This window comes from Heteronotia binoei, chromosome 18 (assembly GCF_032191835.1).
Source record: "Heteronotia binoei isolate CCM8104 ecotype False Entrance Well chromosome 18, APGP_CSIRO_Hbin_v1, whole genome shotgun sequence".
NCBI lineage: Eukaryota > Metazoa > Chordata > Lepidosauria > Squamata > Gekkonidae > Heteronotia > Heteronotia binoei.
Genome location: NC_083240.1, coordinates 27,252,611 through 27,269,752, shown reverse-complemented (window position 1 = coordinate 27,269,752; position 17,142 = coordinate 27,252,611). Strand labels below are relative to the sequence as shown.

Below are 17,142 nucleotides of genomic sequence, written 5' to 3'. Positions count from 1 at the left end.
GTAAGCTTAAAAGGACTGGTCAATCTCAAAGCAGTGTCACAAGAAATCCAGGAGTGGGAGGATTTTGTAAACTCTGTGCAAGAAGATGGGAACATAAAGGGAGTCTAGCAAGCGGGGGGGGGGGGGAGAGGAGGACTCTCTTGAAACTGACAATGGTCATTTGAAACTGACAAGAGCAGCAGAGAAACCTAGAGAGAGAGAAAGAAAAAGAAACCTCCTGAACCTGCACCTGTCATGTCCCTAAGAAACCCTTCCCTGGAGGCACCTTCCATGGGGGCCATAATTCAGATCCCATAAATCCAATCCTCACCACACTTGGAGGACAGGTAGAGGCGAGTCAGACAGAGATCCCCTGCAAGTTTAGTGTCTCTCAGGAGTTTAGTGTCTCTCAGGGATGTAGCTCTTGGAGAATTGGCTACATCAGGGGTGTGTGGTCTAATATGCAAAGGAGCTTCTGCTAGAATTCCACCCTTGGTGTCTCTAGCACAGAGGTGGCCAAACTTGCTTAATATACAAGCCACATAGAATAAACATCAGATGTTTGAGAGCCGCAAGATATGAATGTTAGATGTTTGAGAGCCGCAGTTTGGCCACCCCTGCTCTAGCACATTGGTGATGGTTCTACCAGGCTGTCCGTGGTTTGTGAACTGGGCGCACTATGAACAGAACCGCATTTTCCCAGTTGGTGCCCATCCCTATACCTGCCCAAGTTCTCTAGAAGAGCACCAAGGAAACAGCCTTCACTTGTTTGTCCCTAACCACTGCTTTTGTACATGGAGGTATCACAGGGCTATTATCCTTAACACGTTTCTTAATTGATCCTCCCTGAACTTGTCTCCTAAGAGCCATCTGGGAGCCAATGGCCAACCAACAAATCTTGAGGAAATGACTTGGAGAATTTAATCATGTGTTAGCAGCGTTCATCGGAATGACACCTAAACACCACCTCCACAAACACTTAGAGCCATTCATAGCCATTTGTTTCCAGACTTCCAAATTCACTCCCACAGCCCTGAGGACTGAGAGCCTTGTCTTAGCAAATCCAGTGGAGACCAACAGACTGGCTCGTAATTTGTCTGCAAGAGGCACTCAGAACATCAGGATGGATCCAAAAGCCAGCCCCGTCCAACTGTTGACCTTCAGAGGTGGAGCAGTCCATCCACCAGTCTTCTGCCAACAGAACCCACACAATCGAGAGCACAGGCAGCAAGGAGGTACTCCGCCCTGTGTTCATCTGGTTCAACCAGTAAAGCTTTGCTTGGTTATGTAACAAATCCCTGAGTCTGAAAAGCCAATACCCTTCCAGTTTCTGCCAGGCTCTACCCATAATCCACCCAGCCTATGCTGCTGCTACTCCAGCAATCATGGCCAATGCAGGCCAAGCTCATCGTACCTCACAACCAGTGTTCCCTCTAAGCTGAGTTAGTGTGAGCTAGCTCACAGATTTTTAGCCTCCAGCTCATTTTTGTCTTCGCTCAGGAAGAATGACCCCAGAGCACACTCATTGATGCAGCAGCTCATAACTTTAATGCCAGCAGCTCACAAAGTAGAATTTTTGCTCGGAAGACTCTGCAGCTTAGAGGGAACATTGTTCTCAGCTACCCTGACTGGTAGACCAGTATTATCTCCACACTGTAGCTAACTGCAGGGGTTGAGGCTGGGAGAGGGAATGGCTTACCTATGGCTACCCAGTGAGTGCATGGTGGAGTCAAGAGTCAAATGGAAAAGGGAGTGGGCTGTTGGCTCCTAGAAGGCTCTGAAGACATGTCTACATGGCTCTTAGAAAACAAGTCTTCCTGATTCATACCTGAACGACTCCAAGAGACTCGCTCCTGAAGGTCTCTATTCTAGTTTGCTCATCAGTGTAGATCACTTTCAGAGGCCCTTCTGAAAGGCACTCCTGGGCAAGTCAGTCCAGTTTGCTCAAGTCTTGCGTGCCTGCTGCTGCAGCTATTGCTGTTATGATGCAATTTAAAAAAAATCCCCCCCTTGGGTGGGTTTATCCTTTCGATTTTCTGGTTTTATGTACTGTAAGGAACTTCCGAGGAGTTCCAGCCACTCCTGCTGCCAGGGGTCATTTTGTAGAAAAATAGGTGGTGGAACTCATTAGCATAATCATTAGCATATGCCATCCCCCACCAGCCAAAAGCAACCCAATGCAAGAAAGGAGAGCCCCGGCCAAGTGAGGCCTGCTTGGGCTGGCTCAAGCCAGCCCAAGCAGGCCTATCTCTCCTGGGGCTCCCCTGGGCCGTCCCCCCCAGTCAAAAGGCCAGCAAGCCACCCACTGCCCAAAATCACATAAGTGGAGAAAGGGTGGTTAATGAGAGCTCCAGGGGTTAATGAGGGCTGCTGGGGCCATGGCAAAGCTCCTGGTGGCTGGCTGGCTGCCCACTCTCCTAATCCAGGGATTGTTATGCAGCTGCACCTACTATTCCATGGACAAGGTAGGTGGGTGGGGAGGAGGAGGAGGGGCTGTCAGAAAGGTTCAGGAGCTGCACTCCTGTGAGCTCTTGCTGAATTCAAGGCCTGCCTGCTGCTCCCTGCTTCTTTCTGCCTTTGTTTCCGCCTTATCACTTCTTCCTCCACCTTCTTTCCCCACTCCCTTTCCATTGCTAGGTTTTCTAACTCTAGGTTTGGAAATTCCTCGAAGGTAGGGTTGGGGAGGGACATAAGCAGGATATGTTGCTATTGAGCCTGCGCTCCCAAGCAGCCGTTTTCTCTCAGTAGTCTGGAGATCAGTTGTAATTCCAAGGGATCTCCAGGTCCCACTTGATGGCTGGCAACTTTATTATTTGCTGCCACTTCTCTGCTGTCTTTTCCTCCCTCCCTCCCTCCCTCCTTCCTCCCTTCCCCTCCTCCACTTGCTCATTCACCCGGCACCATCTTTCCCCCTGTTGCTATTGCCTTGCTTCCCCTTCTCTTACTTAGAAAAGACAGTTTCCTTTTCTCTGCGTAGACATCTACTTTCAACAATATTTTTGGTGTTGATGGGCAGCCCTCGGAATGGTAGCTCAGATCTCAAAATGAAACATTGTGAAATCTTATTTTTTTTTCCCCCATATGTAGTTTAGAGTAGAGTTGCCAAGCTCTGGGTTTGGAAATTCTGGGAGATTTTATGGCTGGAGCCTGAGGAGGGCAGGGGTTGGGGATGGGAGGGACCTTGTGGAGGGGAACACTGCCATAGAGACCACCTTCCAAAGTGGCCATTTCCTTCAATCTCTGTCACCTGGAGATACGTTGTCATCCCAGGAGATCTCCAGCTGCCACCTGGAGGCTGGCAACCGTAGTTTGGAGGATGGTCTTTTTTTATTACTTAATTCTGGAATTTTTTCCCCATTGTACGGATAATTTGATTCACACTGAGTCCAAGTTCAGAATCTGATCTGTTGCAGTGCCAATTTAAATGCCAGTTTGGGCAAGAAGATGCCAGAAAAACCTTTGAAATAAATAAAATACCCACGGGTGCCAAACCCTTTCCTCCCCAAAGGAAACAAGCTCCCATTTGTTTGGTTTTGAAATTGGCCTGCTGCATACCTAGAAGCAACTCCTCACAGAACCACAAATGCAGGCAATGGCTTAACAACCTGCCCGTTCCTGTAGTATTCTTCCTAGATCTTCTTAAGACATAAACAGAAAGCAAGAGAAAATGAATGGCAGATCTGGTTTTCTGCTGGCAGAACCCACTATGCAAAATGAGGAGGAATGCAATTCTGCTGACTTTGCTGTTACAGCCAAACCATCCAGTTCTGCCAGAGTGAAAGAAAATGAACTCTGTTTTCCAAGTTGACTCTTCATTAATCATTGAACTCGTGACACTGATGCAACCAGAGAGATGACAAGTCTTTATGACGTGTTGATTACCGTGGTACTTGTAAAAACACCAATGAGGGTTCTCGAAATCATCTATACCATATAGGGTATGCTTTTATTATTATCCAGATTGAAACAATTGAAACCGCAATTCTGAGCACAGTCAAATTTCCATCCGCCACTCCCGAGAAGAAGCTTTTAAAACGTAATTGAACCAAGGGTAGAGTGCTTCTGAGCATGTGCAGAGTTCTAGGGAGTTGGTTTCTGCAGACAAAAAGCATAATATTTTCACATGAATTAAGGAAATGACAACTGCAAAGTGTAATTGACACGTGGAATTCTGCTGAAGTAGTGGCAGCTACAAGCACAGAAAGCTTTAAGAGGGGATTGGATAAACATATGGAGCAGAGGTCCATCTGTGGCTGTTAGCCATGTCTGCGGCAGTGATGCTCTGTATTCTTGGTGCTTGGGGCAGGGGAGTTCTGGCTCCACTGGTGGTCCTCCAGATGGTACCAAGACAGACAGACATTTATTATGCTCAAACACCTGCAAAACAGACATATGTTAACTAATTTCAAGAAGATATATATACAGGGCTTTTTTCTAAAAGGATCGCACAGGAACACAGTTCCGGCTGCCTTGGCGTCAGGGTGTGTGGCCTGATATGCAAATTAGTTCCTGCTGGGCTTTTTCTCCAAAAAAGTGCTGGGTGAAACGATGGTGATATCTGGGGGTGTGGCCTACTATGCAAATGAGTTCCTACTGGGCTTTTTCTACAAAAAAGAGCCCTGTATACAAACATACACACAAGGTACAATAAAAAATATTCGGAAAGTGTTTACAATAAAATTCACTATGTCAGAACTGTGGCCCAGTATGCTGCAGTTCTGACAAAGTGATGGCACCTGGGTTGGGCTGCTGTGTGATACAGAGTGTTAGACTGGATTCAAGATGGCTCCTCTTATGGTTCTCATGTAATCCCAAGTACAACATTTTGTTGGTCCTTTCTTTTGTGCAGGCAAGGGACAAGGGGCATGACATGTTGGTGAGCTGGCTGCTTGGGAAACAGATAACTGGTAAGGTCTCATTGCATGGAAATGATGGATAAGTTTCTTCTTCTCCTCCCTTCCCTTCTGTCTTTTGACTTGCAGCAACGATGTCTCGGTATATTCTGTTCAGTTTGGTGCAGAGGGGAAATATCCTCATGGGAGTGAACTCTATTCCATCATTGAGATCATCCATCACTCCTTAAAGGAGCAAGACGATCTTGTATTAATTCAGCTAGCAAGAGCAACACCAATCACTGCTTCGGTCCATCCCATTTGCCTTCCTGACCTGACCTGGGTTGCACCTGCTGGGACCGCATGCGAGTCTCTGGGGTCAAAGAAAACTGGTGGTATGCTAAAGAACTCTTTGTTGCCGAGGTCTGGTAACAAACCTAGGAAAGGTTTCAGTGGTCAGCTATACTCAATCCCCAACTGACCAAGAGTTGAGGATTTACTTAGGGCTACTTACAAAGTACTTTTGGTTGCCAGCCTCCAGGTACTGGCTGGAGAACTCCTGGGATTACAGCTGATCACTAGTTGACAGAGATAAGTTCCCCTGGAGAAAATGGCTGCTTTGGAAGGTGAACTATAGCCTGCCAAAGTCCCTTCCTTTCCCAAACCCAGCCCTTTCCAGACTCCACCCCCAAAATCTCCAGGAATGCCCCAGCCCAGAGCTGGCAACTCTAAAAGTACTGCTGGGATCATTGTTCGGCTTCAGCCCATTGGCAGCTATTACATGTATGAGTGTACTTGGCCTGTGGGTTATGTTTGAATAGTTTCAGAGGCACACCTGTTCAGAAAACATCACAACCATTTAACAGACCTATATTTCTAGCTGTCTGTCGCCTTCTGTGGGATCATTTGCGTACTGCACCTTTACATTAGACAACAACATAAGCCAAGGAAACGGAACAAGGGGATAGAATACAGATATGCTTTGCTCTGGCCGCTATAAGAAACAGAAAGCCCCCCCCCCCTCCATTGATACCAAACAGAGTGTGTTTGGATAATTGCTTTAAAATGTTAAGCAACAATGCGCCTGTATTTACACGCACTACTACTGGCTCAAGCGGGTTGTATGACTATTTCCCTATGTTCCCCAGGAATGGTGAGAACTGTAGTTTTATTAGGGGTGGGGGGCGGTTCCTAAAGAGCTAAAAAAACAAAGATGTCTTAGCATCCTTTCCAAACCACAATTCCTAGGATTTGGGGGGGGGGGGGTTGGGGGGGGAGCCAAGACAGTTAAATTTTGCAGTGTAGATGGGCCTTGGGACATGGAGTTGCAGTGGAAAGTAGACATATCTTCATTAAAAGTTATCAAGCTGCAACCAACTTATGGGGACCCCAGCAAAGGACTTTCAAGGAAAGTAAGAAGCAGAAATGATTTCCCATTCCTGAGAGCCAGTTTGGTGTAGTGGTTAAGTGCATGGACTCTAATCTGGGAGAACTGGGTTTGACTCCCCCACTCTTCCACATTCACCTGCTGGAGTGACCTTGAGTCAGTCACAAGTTCTCGCAGAGCTGTTCCTCTCAACAGCAGTTTCTGTCAGAGCTCTCTCAGGCCCACCTACCTCACAGGGTGTCCATTGTGGGGAGGGGGAGGGATAGGAGATTGTAATCCATTCTGAGACTCCTTTTGGTAGTAAAGGGCGGGGTATAAATCCAATCTTTTCTCTTCTCTTATTCTTCTTCCTTGGTGGTCTCCCATCCAAGTACCCACCCTGCTTAGCTTCTGAGCTCTGACAAGATTGGGCTGCCTAGACCGTGCTGCTTTCCCTGTTTGGGAAGTCAAAGCACATTGCAAAACATGAACATACAAAGCTGCCTTACACAGAACCAGGCCATTCATCTATCAGGATCACTATATTGAAAACTAGCATGTTGGGACATGAGCTTGAACTTGTGATTTAAAACAAAGGCCTCCAGACAACATTTATTCAAATGTGTGTACTTATAAAGTACCACCATGGAACATGGGGCTTTCAAGAGTAGCCCAAGCAAAAGACTGATCGCTGCCCTGAGGAGCTTACAGTGCACATTTCAACAGCAAAGGGAGGACAATGGAGAGGGAAGAAAGGTACAGCAGTTACCTGGGGCAGGTGGCAATGCAGGTAAATTCACACCAAACATTTGAAGGAAGAGGGTTTTTTATACCCTGCTTTTCTCTACCCTAAGGAGCCTCAAAGCAGCTTATAATCACCTTTCCGTTCCTTCTTTGTGGGCTGGGCTGGGCTGGGAGTTGAGAACATTCCAAGAGAACAGTGACTGGCCTAGGGTTACCCAGCAGGCTTCACATGGAGGAGTGGGGAATCAAACCTGGTTCTCCAGATTAGAGTCGGCTGCTCTTAACCACTGCTCCCCGCCGGTTTTGAAGGAAGAAGTGGCATTTTGGCACCATGTCAATGTTGCAGGCAGGAAACTCCGGGCATAAGAGGCAATGAAGGTAAATGAGGGGAGAATTTTTGTAAGGCCAGTGGAGACTGGGGAGCAAAGGTCGAATGGAAAGCGTGGGCAGAATGACAGCACAGGTCAGATCCACAAGTACTAATTTTTTGGTGGTTTCTTTCTCAACAGATCCAGAAGCCCTTGAGTGGACAGTCATTTCCGCATTTGGCTGTGGCCTGGCCTCTTCCCTCACATCCTTGTGTGCAGAGATGAAGGACCTCAAAAAGAACACGCAGGTAACTAGCAGGCAGCTGTTCATCGGTGCAGGACCATACGCTCCAGGAGTCTGAGTCAGGAAAAGCGTTTTAAAATCTCACTTAAAACAAAACACCTCCGCTCTTTCCCCAAGGTGCTCGGGACCATTCCTGCCCCTCCCAATATCCTGGTGGAGGAAGTTATCGGATAGTGACAGGCTCTGGGTCAGCCAATGAGCAACATGGCTGAATTAGAATTTGCATCTGGGGCTCCTTGATCTTTGCCCAGGCCTCTAACCTCTATGTGATGCTGCTGCATACGGAATGGTTAATTTGGACAGACGTGTCTGGCAGCTCAACCCTTCCTGCAGGCATCCTCTGAAATGCAATGTTCCTCTCATTATTATTATTAATCATTCTTAATAGTCACAATCAGCTACTTGACTGGTGGATGATGGCATCTTTTCCAGTTTATCCTCACGGAGGCAGGTTGGGCTGAGAAAATTGGACTGGCCCAAGGTCACCCAACGAGCTTCCATGGCCTGTGTGGGGATCTGAACCAGAGTTTCCTGGACCCTAGTCCGACATCTCCAGCACTACACCACACTGGCTCTCATACAAAAGCAGTTAAGGAATCCAGGAAACAGAATGATGTGGCTGCCCTTCCTGTTTCTCTCTTGCTAGATGACTGCTGGGGGGTCTTTTGTCTGCCCAGGAGAGAACAAACAGCTTTACCTGGAGGGGATCGTCCCATCCACCGTGAAGAACCAAGGCAACTCAAAGCAGGAGGAGCAACTGGTCACCTTCACTCGAGTGGCCCCTAGGGTTTCGTGGATAAAATCTCAGGTCCTCCCCTGAGAGGGAGCTGGAGTGCGGGTGCAGAGTTCAGACCTGGTGGGAGAAGCGCTGGCTGTTTTACATCTGGAAATTAAGGTCTTGACCAAGGCTGGGCGCACCCCTAGCTTCTGGCAAGTACAAAATTAGCTCCAGGTGAACAGGCAATAATTTTTAGGCCTTGGATTTGACACAAATTCCTCTTGTAAACCCAATCCAGTCATTCACTTAGGTGCAGGCATATGTGTCTGGGCCAATTCTTTGTCCCTAGCCATCCTCCACATTTTCTCAGCTGTACAGAGGCTTATCCATGCATTTTGTGCATGGAACTTTCATACTGGCTCTTGAGGCATTTTTGCAAGCCCTAGATTGCCCCATAGGGCCAGGTGTGCATGGAAAGTGTAGGCACGTAGGCATCCCAGAGCATGGCAAGAGGCAGCTGGGAGAGCTTTTTTGGTTAGCGCATTTATTTCTTTTGTACTTAAAAATGTAAAATTTGGCTTCTGTTATTTATGCATCCCAAAAGATTTGCCAATAGTCAAAAGTAATTGAATTATGGTAAGGGTTTTGCGGGGGGGGAGAGAGACACAATGTGGTTTTAAATTTTTTGTGCATGTGTCACAATTCATACATGTTCTCTAGGGAACACTACCAGGCTGGGGGAGGGAGAGAACAGGGTTTGAGACTTTCAGATGGGTAGTCGTGTTAGTCTATTGTAGCAAAATAAAGTACCTTGTGTATGTGTTAAATGCAGGCAAGTCGCTTCTGACTTATGGCGACCCTATGAATTAATGATGTCCTATCGTCAACAGCCTTGTCTTGCAAACTGAGGGTTGCGGCTTACTTTATTGAGTCAATCCATCTCATGTTGAGTCTTCCTCTTTTCCTGCTGCCTTCACTTTTCCTGGCATGATTGTCTTTGCCAGCAACTTGTTATCTTCTCATAATTCTAGCATGAGCTTCTGTGACTCGGATCTCACTTCTTTACATGTGTTGCTACTCACCTTTTGATTGGTATTGCATTCGTCCCAATCACTATTATTGAAACATATTTACAGTGACTAACAGCAAAATGGGTAGCTCATATCATAAAAATGAAATGACCAGGCCATGTGCAGATACGGTGGTGGTGGGTTCTGCATACTGGGTGGGGGGAGAGCTTCATAAATATATGGATTATAGACAAATATGGCTTTGTAAGTTAACCCACAGGCCTCCCCCCACCCCAAAAAAAACCCTACCCCACCTAAAGAGGACTATGTATGTTCTATGCAGAACTGCTCAGAATAGCTGAGAATCAATCAAAGGAGGGAGACATTTGGGTAATTTCCCTACCAGCAGTGTTCCCTCTAAGCTGAGTTAGCGTGAGCTAGCTCACAGATTTTTAGCCTCCAGCTCAAGAAGGATGACCCCAGAGCACAATGATTTATGCCGTAGCTCACAACTTTAATGCCACTTGCTCACAAAGTAGAATTTTTGCTCACAAGACTTTGCAGCTTAGAGGGAACACTACCTACCAGTTGTTTAATCACGCTAAAGACAATGCATGCATTTACACTAAATTCTGAGTGTGGCAGCAGAACTCAACCTGGGCCATCCCCCGATCACTGGGAGATGACCCAATGAGACCAGAGAAGGTAATGACAAAGAGGTTGACATGCAACTCTTATAGACACGTTTTGGAAAACAGCATGGAAATAACCAAAAACAAACCAAAAAATCCCACGCTTCTTAAAGAATCCAGTGTATGTAATGGCTGGAGTAGACTGCTGAGATATGAGTTCAAGTCCCTGCTTAGTCCATAAAGCTTATGGGGGAGCCTTGGGCCAGCCTCACTTTTTCTACCCAACCTACCTACCTCACAGCATTGCTGTGAGGATAAAACGAGAGGAAAACCGACATAAGACTCCACGTCATGAGAGTTATGCCTTTAACCAATCTTATTTCGAAGTCAGGACAGGTTCCAACTGAAGAGAGGCACATATACCGAAGACACAGAGTAAAAAAATTAACATAACTCTACCCCATTGAGATCCTTCAAAAGATGTCCCTCTATAAACCCTCCGCAATGCTTCAAAAGAAGTTTAAGGACCACCCTTGTGGAGCAGCTGCAGCAGATCACATCTTGGCTCTTCACACAGTGCAAATATGAAAGTGTCAAGGGGACACCTCCACATGATGCAAGTTGGTATGTCGGACCCAACTCTTTATAGCCCTTTAAATCTGTCTGTTCCTCTGGAGGAGGCACCAATCTCGGCAAGGCACCTTGTGCTGACACTCGCAGGAAGCAGTAAAAAAATAAATCAATCCTGATGCCTCCTGCAAAGTCAGCCCATGTGAACCCGACATAGATCTGCTGATCCCGAAGCAGCTCCTGTTGTGGGAAATGCAGCCGCCTGGTGGATTCCGGCTGTCCTCTTTGGCATGTCATGCACCCCCAGATGTTGAGAAAAGGGGAAGGAGGATCCTGGGGGAGCATGGAAGTGGTTCTGGATGTACAACTCTCCGAAGGCACCGGCTGCTGGGTTTGGCGCAGGAGTGTGTGGGTGAATCAGCGGATGCTGTGGCCAGGATCCTGAGGCACCGTGGTGCAGTTGAACGACCGGCAAGGCAGGAGTAGGAGAGCTGTGATGGGTCTGAGTGGGATAAGACCCTGGCACTACATTTAGCCTGAGCAAAAGCGAACACACATGTTACTCCAGGGGCACAAATGGTAACATTCCCACCCAGCTAGCTAATATTGGCAATGAGACAGCATGGTGGGGGGGGGAGACAAATCTCCCTCCCCATTTTCCCCAATGCTTCAACTAGAAAAAAAACACCTCTTATATAATAATTTCTTTCAGAATGAGTAAAAATCTTAAGACACATTCAAAATACCTATCATAGGAAAGAATAAGGGCTTTTTAAAAAAAATGTTCAATGGAGAAATTGAACAATTTGGGGCTGCACTGGGAAAAAAAAAATCTTGTGAAATATTTTCTGTGCTTTACTGAGAACAACCTTATCTCAGAAAACACTTCAGTCATTCCAAGTGTGCAGCATTAAAAAGGCTAAGGACTTTCTCAATTTTCTCTAATGGAAAAATTAAGAAATTTGGAGGAGCACAACAAAGAAACTCTCGTGCTGTACCAATACACAATATTTTCTTCTTTTGCTCAAATGTAAATAATTTGGCAACAATTAACATGCTGCAATGTATCTAACGATAACAAGTTAAAGAGTTCAATGTTTTCAACGTTATAAAGTTTAGCTTTAATATCCAAACTTCCTAGCATTCCTACCTACTGTGGCTATGACAAAGTTGTTGCCCAAATGAGATACTTTCTTTTGTTTGCTACAGAATTTTTTTTTCTGGCTTCAAGGCTTATGTTTTCCTACCTTTCAGATGAAAAAAAATTAAGATACACAGGCTACGGAAGCATTCGGTGCAGAAGTTTTTAACTCTTCTCAAGTACTGGGCACACTTGCAACTGCTCTTATACAAAATGGAGATACTAAAACTTTTAAATTCCATAAACATGTCCAACAGTACAATTTTACATGCTAAATTATAAATTCTGTGTTTTACGTTGTTAAATCTCTAAAAGAAGGTTCTGTTTGCTAGGAAAGTATTGCATACATTTCAATTTTTCCTAAAATTTCTATCTCACATCCCCCCGAAAAAACAAAAGGGTGGGGGGAGAAAAACCTCTTGGGTATCAAAATTTCCAGAAATGTTACATTCTTATCTAATATTAGTCAACAGTGATAACTACAACACTTTCCTACAACACTGGGAGGCATGGACTGCACAAAATCTATGGGGATTCTATATCCAGAGGCCAGGCTACGCTGAGGGAAGGAAGGCCCCTCCTGCCTTCAGTACTTGGCTGCTGCAACATGTGAGAAAGGGGAAAGTTTGGGCCTGCTCCACCTTTCCTACAGCAGTTCTCAAGCCAGCAATGATCTTGCCATGCAAAAGGGGAGGATCCATGCAAAAGAGGGGAGGATCCACAGCATACAAAACAATCCTAGGTTCCACCTCTGGCATCTCCAGTTCATTGATCTCTTCCCAAGGGCGGAAAGATTCAGTGGGATTGCCAGAGTATGGCAGACAGACATGGAGCAATCCAGAAGCATTCCCATTTATTACAGATACAGGGGAATCTCGTAAACTTACCTATTACCGAGAAAGCTGTTCCCATCCCTAAGGAACCATACTTCAGTTGCAATTATGTCTGCTTTTGTTCTGAGAGCTAACTGAGAAAGTGTGTGCATGTATGCATGTGTACTGATTTCCAGTGATTTAAAATTTTTGCCCCAGCTATCAAAAACTTGAGAAAACACAAATCTGAGTAAGCATCTCTTTTAACCATCAAAATGCGCATACTTACTTCCTACTCTGAGAAGCTCTTCTTTCTGCCAGAGTCCCTGGAATGTACTTCAGTCCTTTTATCCTCTTCAGCAGTCGGAAAGGAAGCTTCTGATCTAGCCAAGAGATGGCTAATTCAGGGAGATCCAAGCCAAAACAATAGCCGTAGCCATCTGATCATGGCAGTGGATTAAGGAGAACTACAAAAAAAAAAAAAGGCAGGTGCAGGAAAGGTAAAAGAAACCTGAGGATCTAATTTCTTAAACACATATCTCCCAAGAGATACCCATAGTTGTCTTGCAAAAGGAAACTGGATGATACAATCAGAGGTTCAGGGCCTGCCCATAGGATTTGCCATCCCAAAGGACCTATACCATGTGATCCAGGGCCATACCCTGGACACACTGCAATGTCACACAGAGTGCTGGGATGGTAGGACTCAGATCAGGCCCCTCCAGACAGAGAAGTGGAGTCAAGTATTATACTTGTTAGGGCTGCATAGCCAATGCTTGCTGCTTCCAGCAGCCTACTAAGACATTAGTAACTTTTAAATTCCATAAATATGTCAAATATTACAATCTTATACCCTAAGCAAGTTATAAATGGATGCATTTTACACTATTATAGCAGTGAAATCAGGTTTGATAGGACAATAGGTATATTTCAATTTTTACTCTCCAAAAATGAAAAACTCCCTCCCCACCCCCCTCAAGGCTTCAAATTTTCCCCAATCCAAATCTCCAAGAATGAGATCCTATTGAGAACAAAAATATCCCCATCCTCCCCACTTTCTCTTCCTCTTTTCTTGACTCTCACCTGCTCAGAGCATTCCATGCCTCCCAAAATACACTCAGCCCAATCAGCATGCCAGGAGCATGTGTACTTGTTTTTACAATTTACAAAGTAATATTTTCCAGTATATTCAAAACATGCAGAGACCCCCCACCTTGCCGGTGTGTGGCCCCATTTTACTGCCCCATTGACTGGCATTCAATTATCATCCTTTGTGTTAAGAGGAGTGATACCACTCAAAGTTAACAATTATCATTAAGATACAGTCAGGATTCAGTAGATAGTAAGACTTGCTTTCAGCTTTCTACTCAAAGGATACAGATTTCCCCAATTAAGAGGCCACAGATATTTCCCAGGACAGAGGAGTGTGGAATCAGGCATGCCACACCAAGCAGCAGCCATGGCACAAGCAACATAGGGACATAAACTCCAAAGAGCACCGTCCTTTTCATTCGGGAGCGGGTGATGGAGACGCCAAACATAGCAAAAGCCACAGGCATGAATCCTTTGGCATCCTCCATCTCCAACAGTCCAGACACGATGGCCCAAAGCACGAGGTACAACAGGGCTGAGGAAAAAGCAAAGGCCACAGTGCAAAAGCAGTGCTTCACGGTGCCCATGTTCTTCTCAAAGCCACCGGCAAAATACCAGATGATGACAGCGCCACACACCAAAGAGATCACATCCTCATACACAAAGATGTATGTCACCAGCCTATGAACTGAACAGAAAAGGCTGTTTTAGAGAAGGTTTTAGAACAAGAAATGGCATGGGATAGAATCAATCCAGGATTATATAGCTAGGGTGGCTTTGATGGGCTGGAGAAAAGAAAGAACCCTTACAATGTGTTCAGAGGGAGCAGATCATTGTATGGGCAACCTTGTGATCTGGGTGCACGTCCAAGCAGCTGAGTTCTATCTATCTAGTACTGTTCATACGGCTATCCCCTTAAGCAGAAGTTAGAACCAAAAATTATTTTTAAAAGACTTCACTCAGTACTAGTTCTCTTATATTTGATTACTGTACCTATGAATTTTGCCACTGAGAGGGAGATGCAATAATTTTTATCCAATAGTAGCCATGACACCTGAGTTTACACATTTAGCAATTCCATATTTTTAAGTAAAGGGGTGATTAAATTAGTCCTCAACTCATTAAATATAGGACACTCCATAACTGTATATTTGATAGTTTCAATTTCATCATATGAGTATCTGCATTTTCTATTACAATATGATACTTTATTACATCTGCCTTCCAAAATTATTGAGGGAAGAGCATTCATTCTTACCAAAGTAAACGCTCTTCTTAAATTTGGGACTGTCAATTGATTAAAAAACAAATTAGCAGTTGCAATGGGAGAAGCAGCTGAGTTCTTTGCACACATGCATTGCTAGACCAATGCTGCACTGTGAATGACACAGAACAGTTCAACAGCAGGTTGAACATGTGGCTTTCAGTAGAGAGAGCTAAGACTGACCTTCAGCAAATGTGCAGAGGATGGCAGTTCAGCACAGGAAAATTTAAGGTAGAAGTTGGCATGCGAAAATGGAGCTAATTTGAGAGGAAAGAAATCCCTTCTTTCTTCTCTTTGGGAGTAATTCCTTCTTCCTAGCCTCTTTGGTAGACTGACTTCCATTTAGATTTCTCCAGAGTGGTAAGAGGGGAGGTTAAAGGATAATTCAAGACTGCAGGGGTTTTGGATTGACTGAAGTGAGGGAGAAAGAGATGAGAAGGAAGCCAAGATGAGTTCCTGATGGGAAAGCATCTTAAGAACGTGAGAACTGCCTTGCAAAGCCTCGCATCCCATTTCTAATGCTGCCCATCTCGAGGGAAGTTACAAGAAGGGCACAAAGGAGTTTAATTCCCTCACCAGTTTCAACTCTTGACTAGTCAGGAGCCAATTCTGAAAAACCAAGAAGTGGTTTAGAAAGAATGGGAATGTCCCCCGGCCTGTACCAGAGGTAGACTGCATGTGTTTGCAGAGGCTCTACCTTGATTCTCCAGGCTTAGCAGCCTTTAGGGTTGCCAGGTCCAATTCAAGAAATATCTGGGGACTTTGGGGGGTGGCGTCAGAAGCAAGGGTGTGACAAGCATGATTGAACTCCAAAGGGAGTTCTGGCCATCACATTTAAAGGGACCGCACAACTTTTAAATGCCTTTTCTACATTGGAAATAATGAAGAATAGGGGTGCCTTCTTTTGAGGCTCACAGAATTGGACTTCCTGGTCCAATCTTTTTGCAACTTGTAGGATATTTTGAGAAGAGGCACCAGATTCCATCCTGAAAATTTGGTGCCTCTACCTCAAAAACCAGTCCCCCCAGATACCTGCAGATCAATTTTCCACTATACCCTGGGAATCGGTCTCCATAGGGAATAATGGAGTGCCCAGCAAACAGTTCCCTCCCCCACCCCACCTCTTTCTGATGACCCCGAGGCGGGGGGAGGGCCTCCAAACAGGGGGATCCCCTGCCCCCACCTGGGGATTGGCAACCCTAGCAGCCTTTCATATACGAATCTGTTAAAACCTGGGGGGGGGGGTGAAGATAAGGATCTGAGGGAGGGCCTGTTCTCACCTTGCCCCTGCCGCACGGCCTCAGAGCGCAGTGACAAGGCGGAGTCTTCGGGCCCCACCTCCGCGCCCCATCGCAACAGACCCGGCCCGGAGACCAGCAAAGAAACCAGCACGATAAGGCAGGTAGCCACAGGGATCCCCTCCATTCTTCAGCTGCCTCTGCACCTTACTTCCGGCTACAGACCATTTCCGATCTTGGTAAGTTTTCTTTCCGGATTAGGAGACCGGCGTCGCCAAGGCAACGAGCAAGCAAAGGTCACGTCCTCCCTTCGCCATAGGAAACAGCGAAGCCCGACACGCAGGTCCCCGCGTTGCCACAGAAACGCCGTTCGAGGGACCCGCCTGAGCCACACCCACGTTCTGTCTCCGGGCGGGCGAGAAGTTGACAGGTTTCTGCGGTACGCATGCGTGGTTTCCTCGCTGTGTGATTGACGGTGGGCGGCCGCCTCTCCTTTTCCACGCCCCCTTCCGAAGTCCGGAATGAGGCAAAAGCTGAGGGGGAAGGCAAGATAGCTGAGGGGCGTGGCTCAAAAGGAGGGCGTGGCATGGCCAAAGGGGGTCTAAAAAGATAAAGGTAGTCCCCTGTGCAAGCACCAGTTGTTTTCGACGCTGGGGTGACGTTGCGTTCACAACGTTTTCACGGCAGACTTTTTACAGGATGGTTTGCCATTGCCTTCCCCAGTCGTCTACACGTTCCCCCCAGCAAGCTGAGTACTCAAATTGAGGGAGGAAAATCACAGTTCTGAAAACGCTTCTGCATGTATTTCAGACTTTTAACACAGATTCGAGGATACAGATTTTGCAAATAAAAAGGTAATGTAACTAGTCGTTATCCAAAGGTGGTGTCTTTGAGATATTTAAAGGATGATATTCCAGAACCTGATCTTGAGCTAGTAATTTATTTGTGGATGTCAGCAAATACATATATTGCTTCTCATAGGAAATTGCCCTTAATTATACCATTAATAATTCAAATTATATTTGGATTGTAACTTTCTTAAATGAGTTGGCATATTTGCTGAGAACAAAAGGAGAATCCCAGCAGGGTATATTCTTTGGAAAATGGCCTTAACTTACTGTATAATGTGTTT

General features: G+C 45.8%; 1 protein-coding gene across 1 annotated transcript; it reads right to left on the bottom strand.

Annotated features, from left to right (window-relative positions):
• Positions 1-10,251: 10,251 nt before the first annotated feature.
• RHBDD2 (rhomboid domain containing 2) lies at positions 10,252-16,481 on the bottom strand. The gene is made up of 4 exons (XM_060259122.1): positions 16,053-16,481; positions 13,795-14,196; positions 12,706-12,856; positions 10,252-10,999 (listed from the first exon to the last, which is right to left on the bottom strand). The coding sequence occupies exons 1-4, from the start codon at positions 16,195-16,197 to the stop codon at positions 10,657-10,659; spliced, it is 1,041 nt and encodes a 346-aa protein (XP_060115105.1). The 5' UTR covers positions 16,198-16,481; the 3' UTR covers positions 10,252-10,656.
• Between the last annotated feature and the right edge of the window lie 661 nt (positions 16,482-17,142).

Bases quoted from the DNA above. Each gene is read 5' to 3' on its own strand.
- RHBDD2 (XM_060259122.1), bottom strand. From the start codon at position 16,197: ATGGAGGGGATCCCTGTGGCTACCTGCCTTATCGTGCTGGTTTCTTTG. The intron at 14,197-16,052 runs GTGAGAACAGGC...TTTTCTGTTCAG, and splicing joins GGCCGTGCGGCAGGGGCAAG to TTCATAGGCTGGTGACATAC. The intron at 11,000-12,705 runs GTAAGTATGCGC...GCTTTTGCTCAG, and splicing joins AGAGCTTCTCAGAGTAGGAA to GCTAAATGTAGTGCCAGGGT.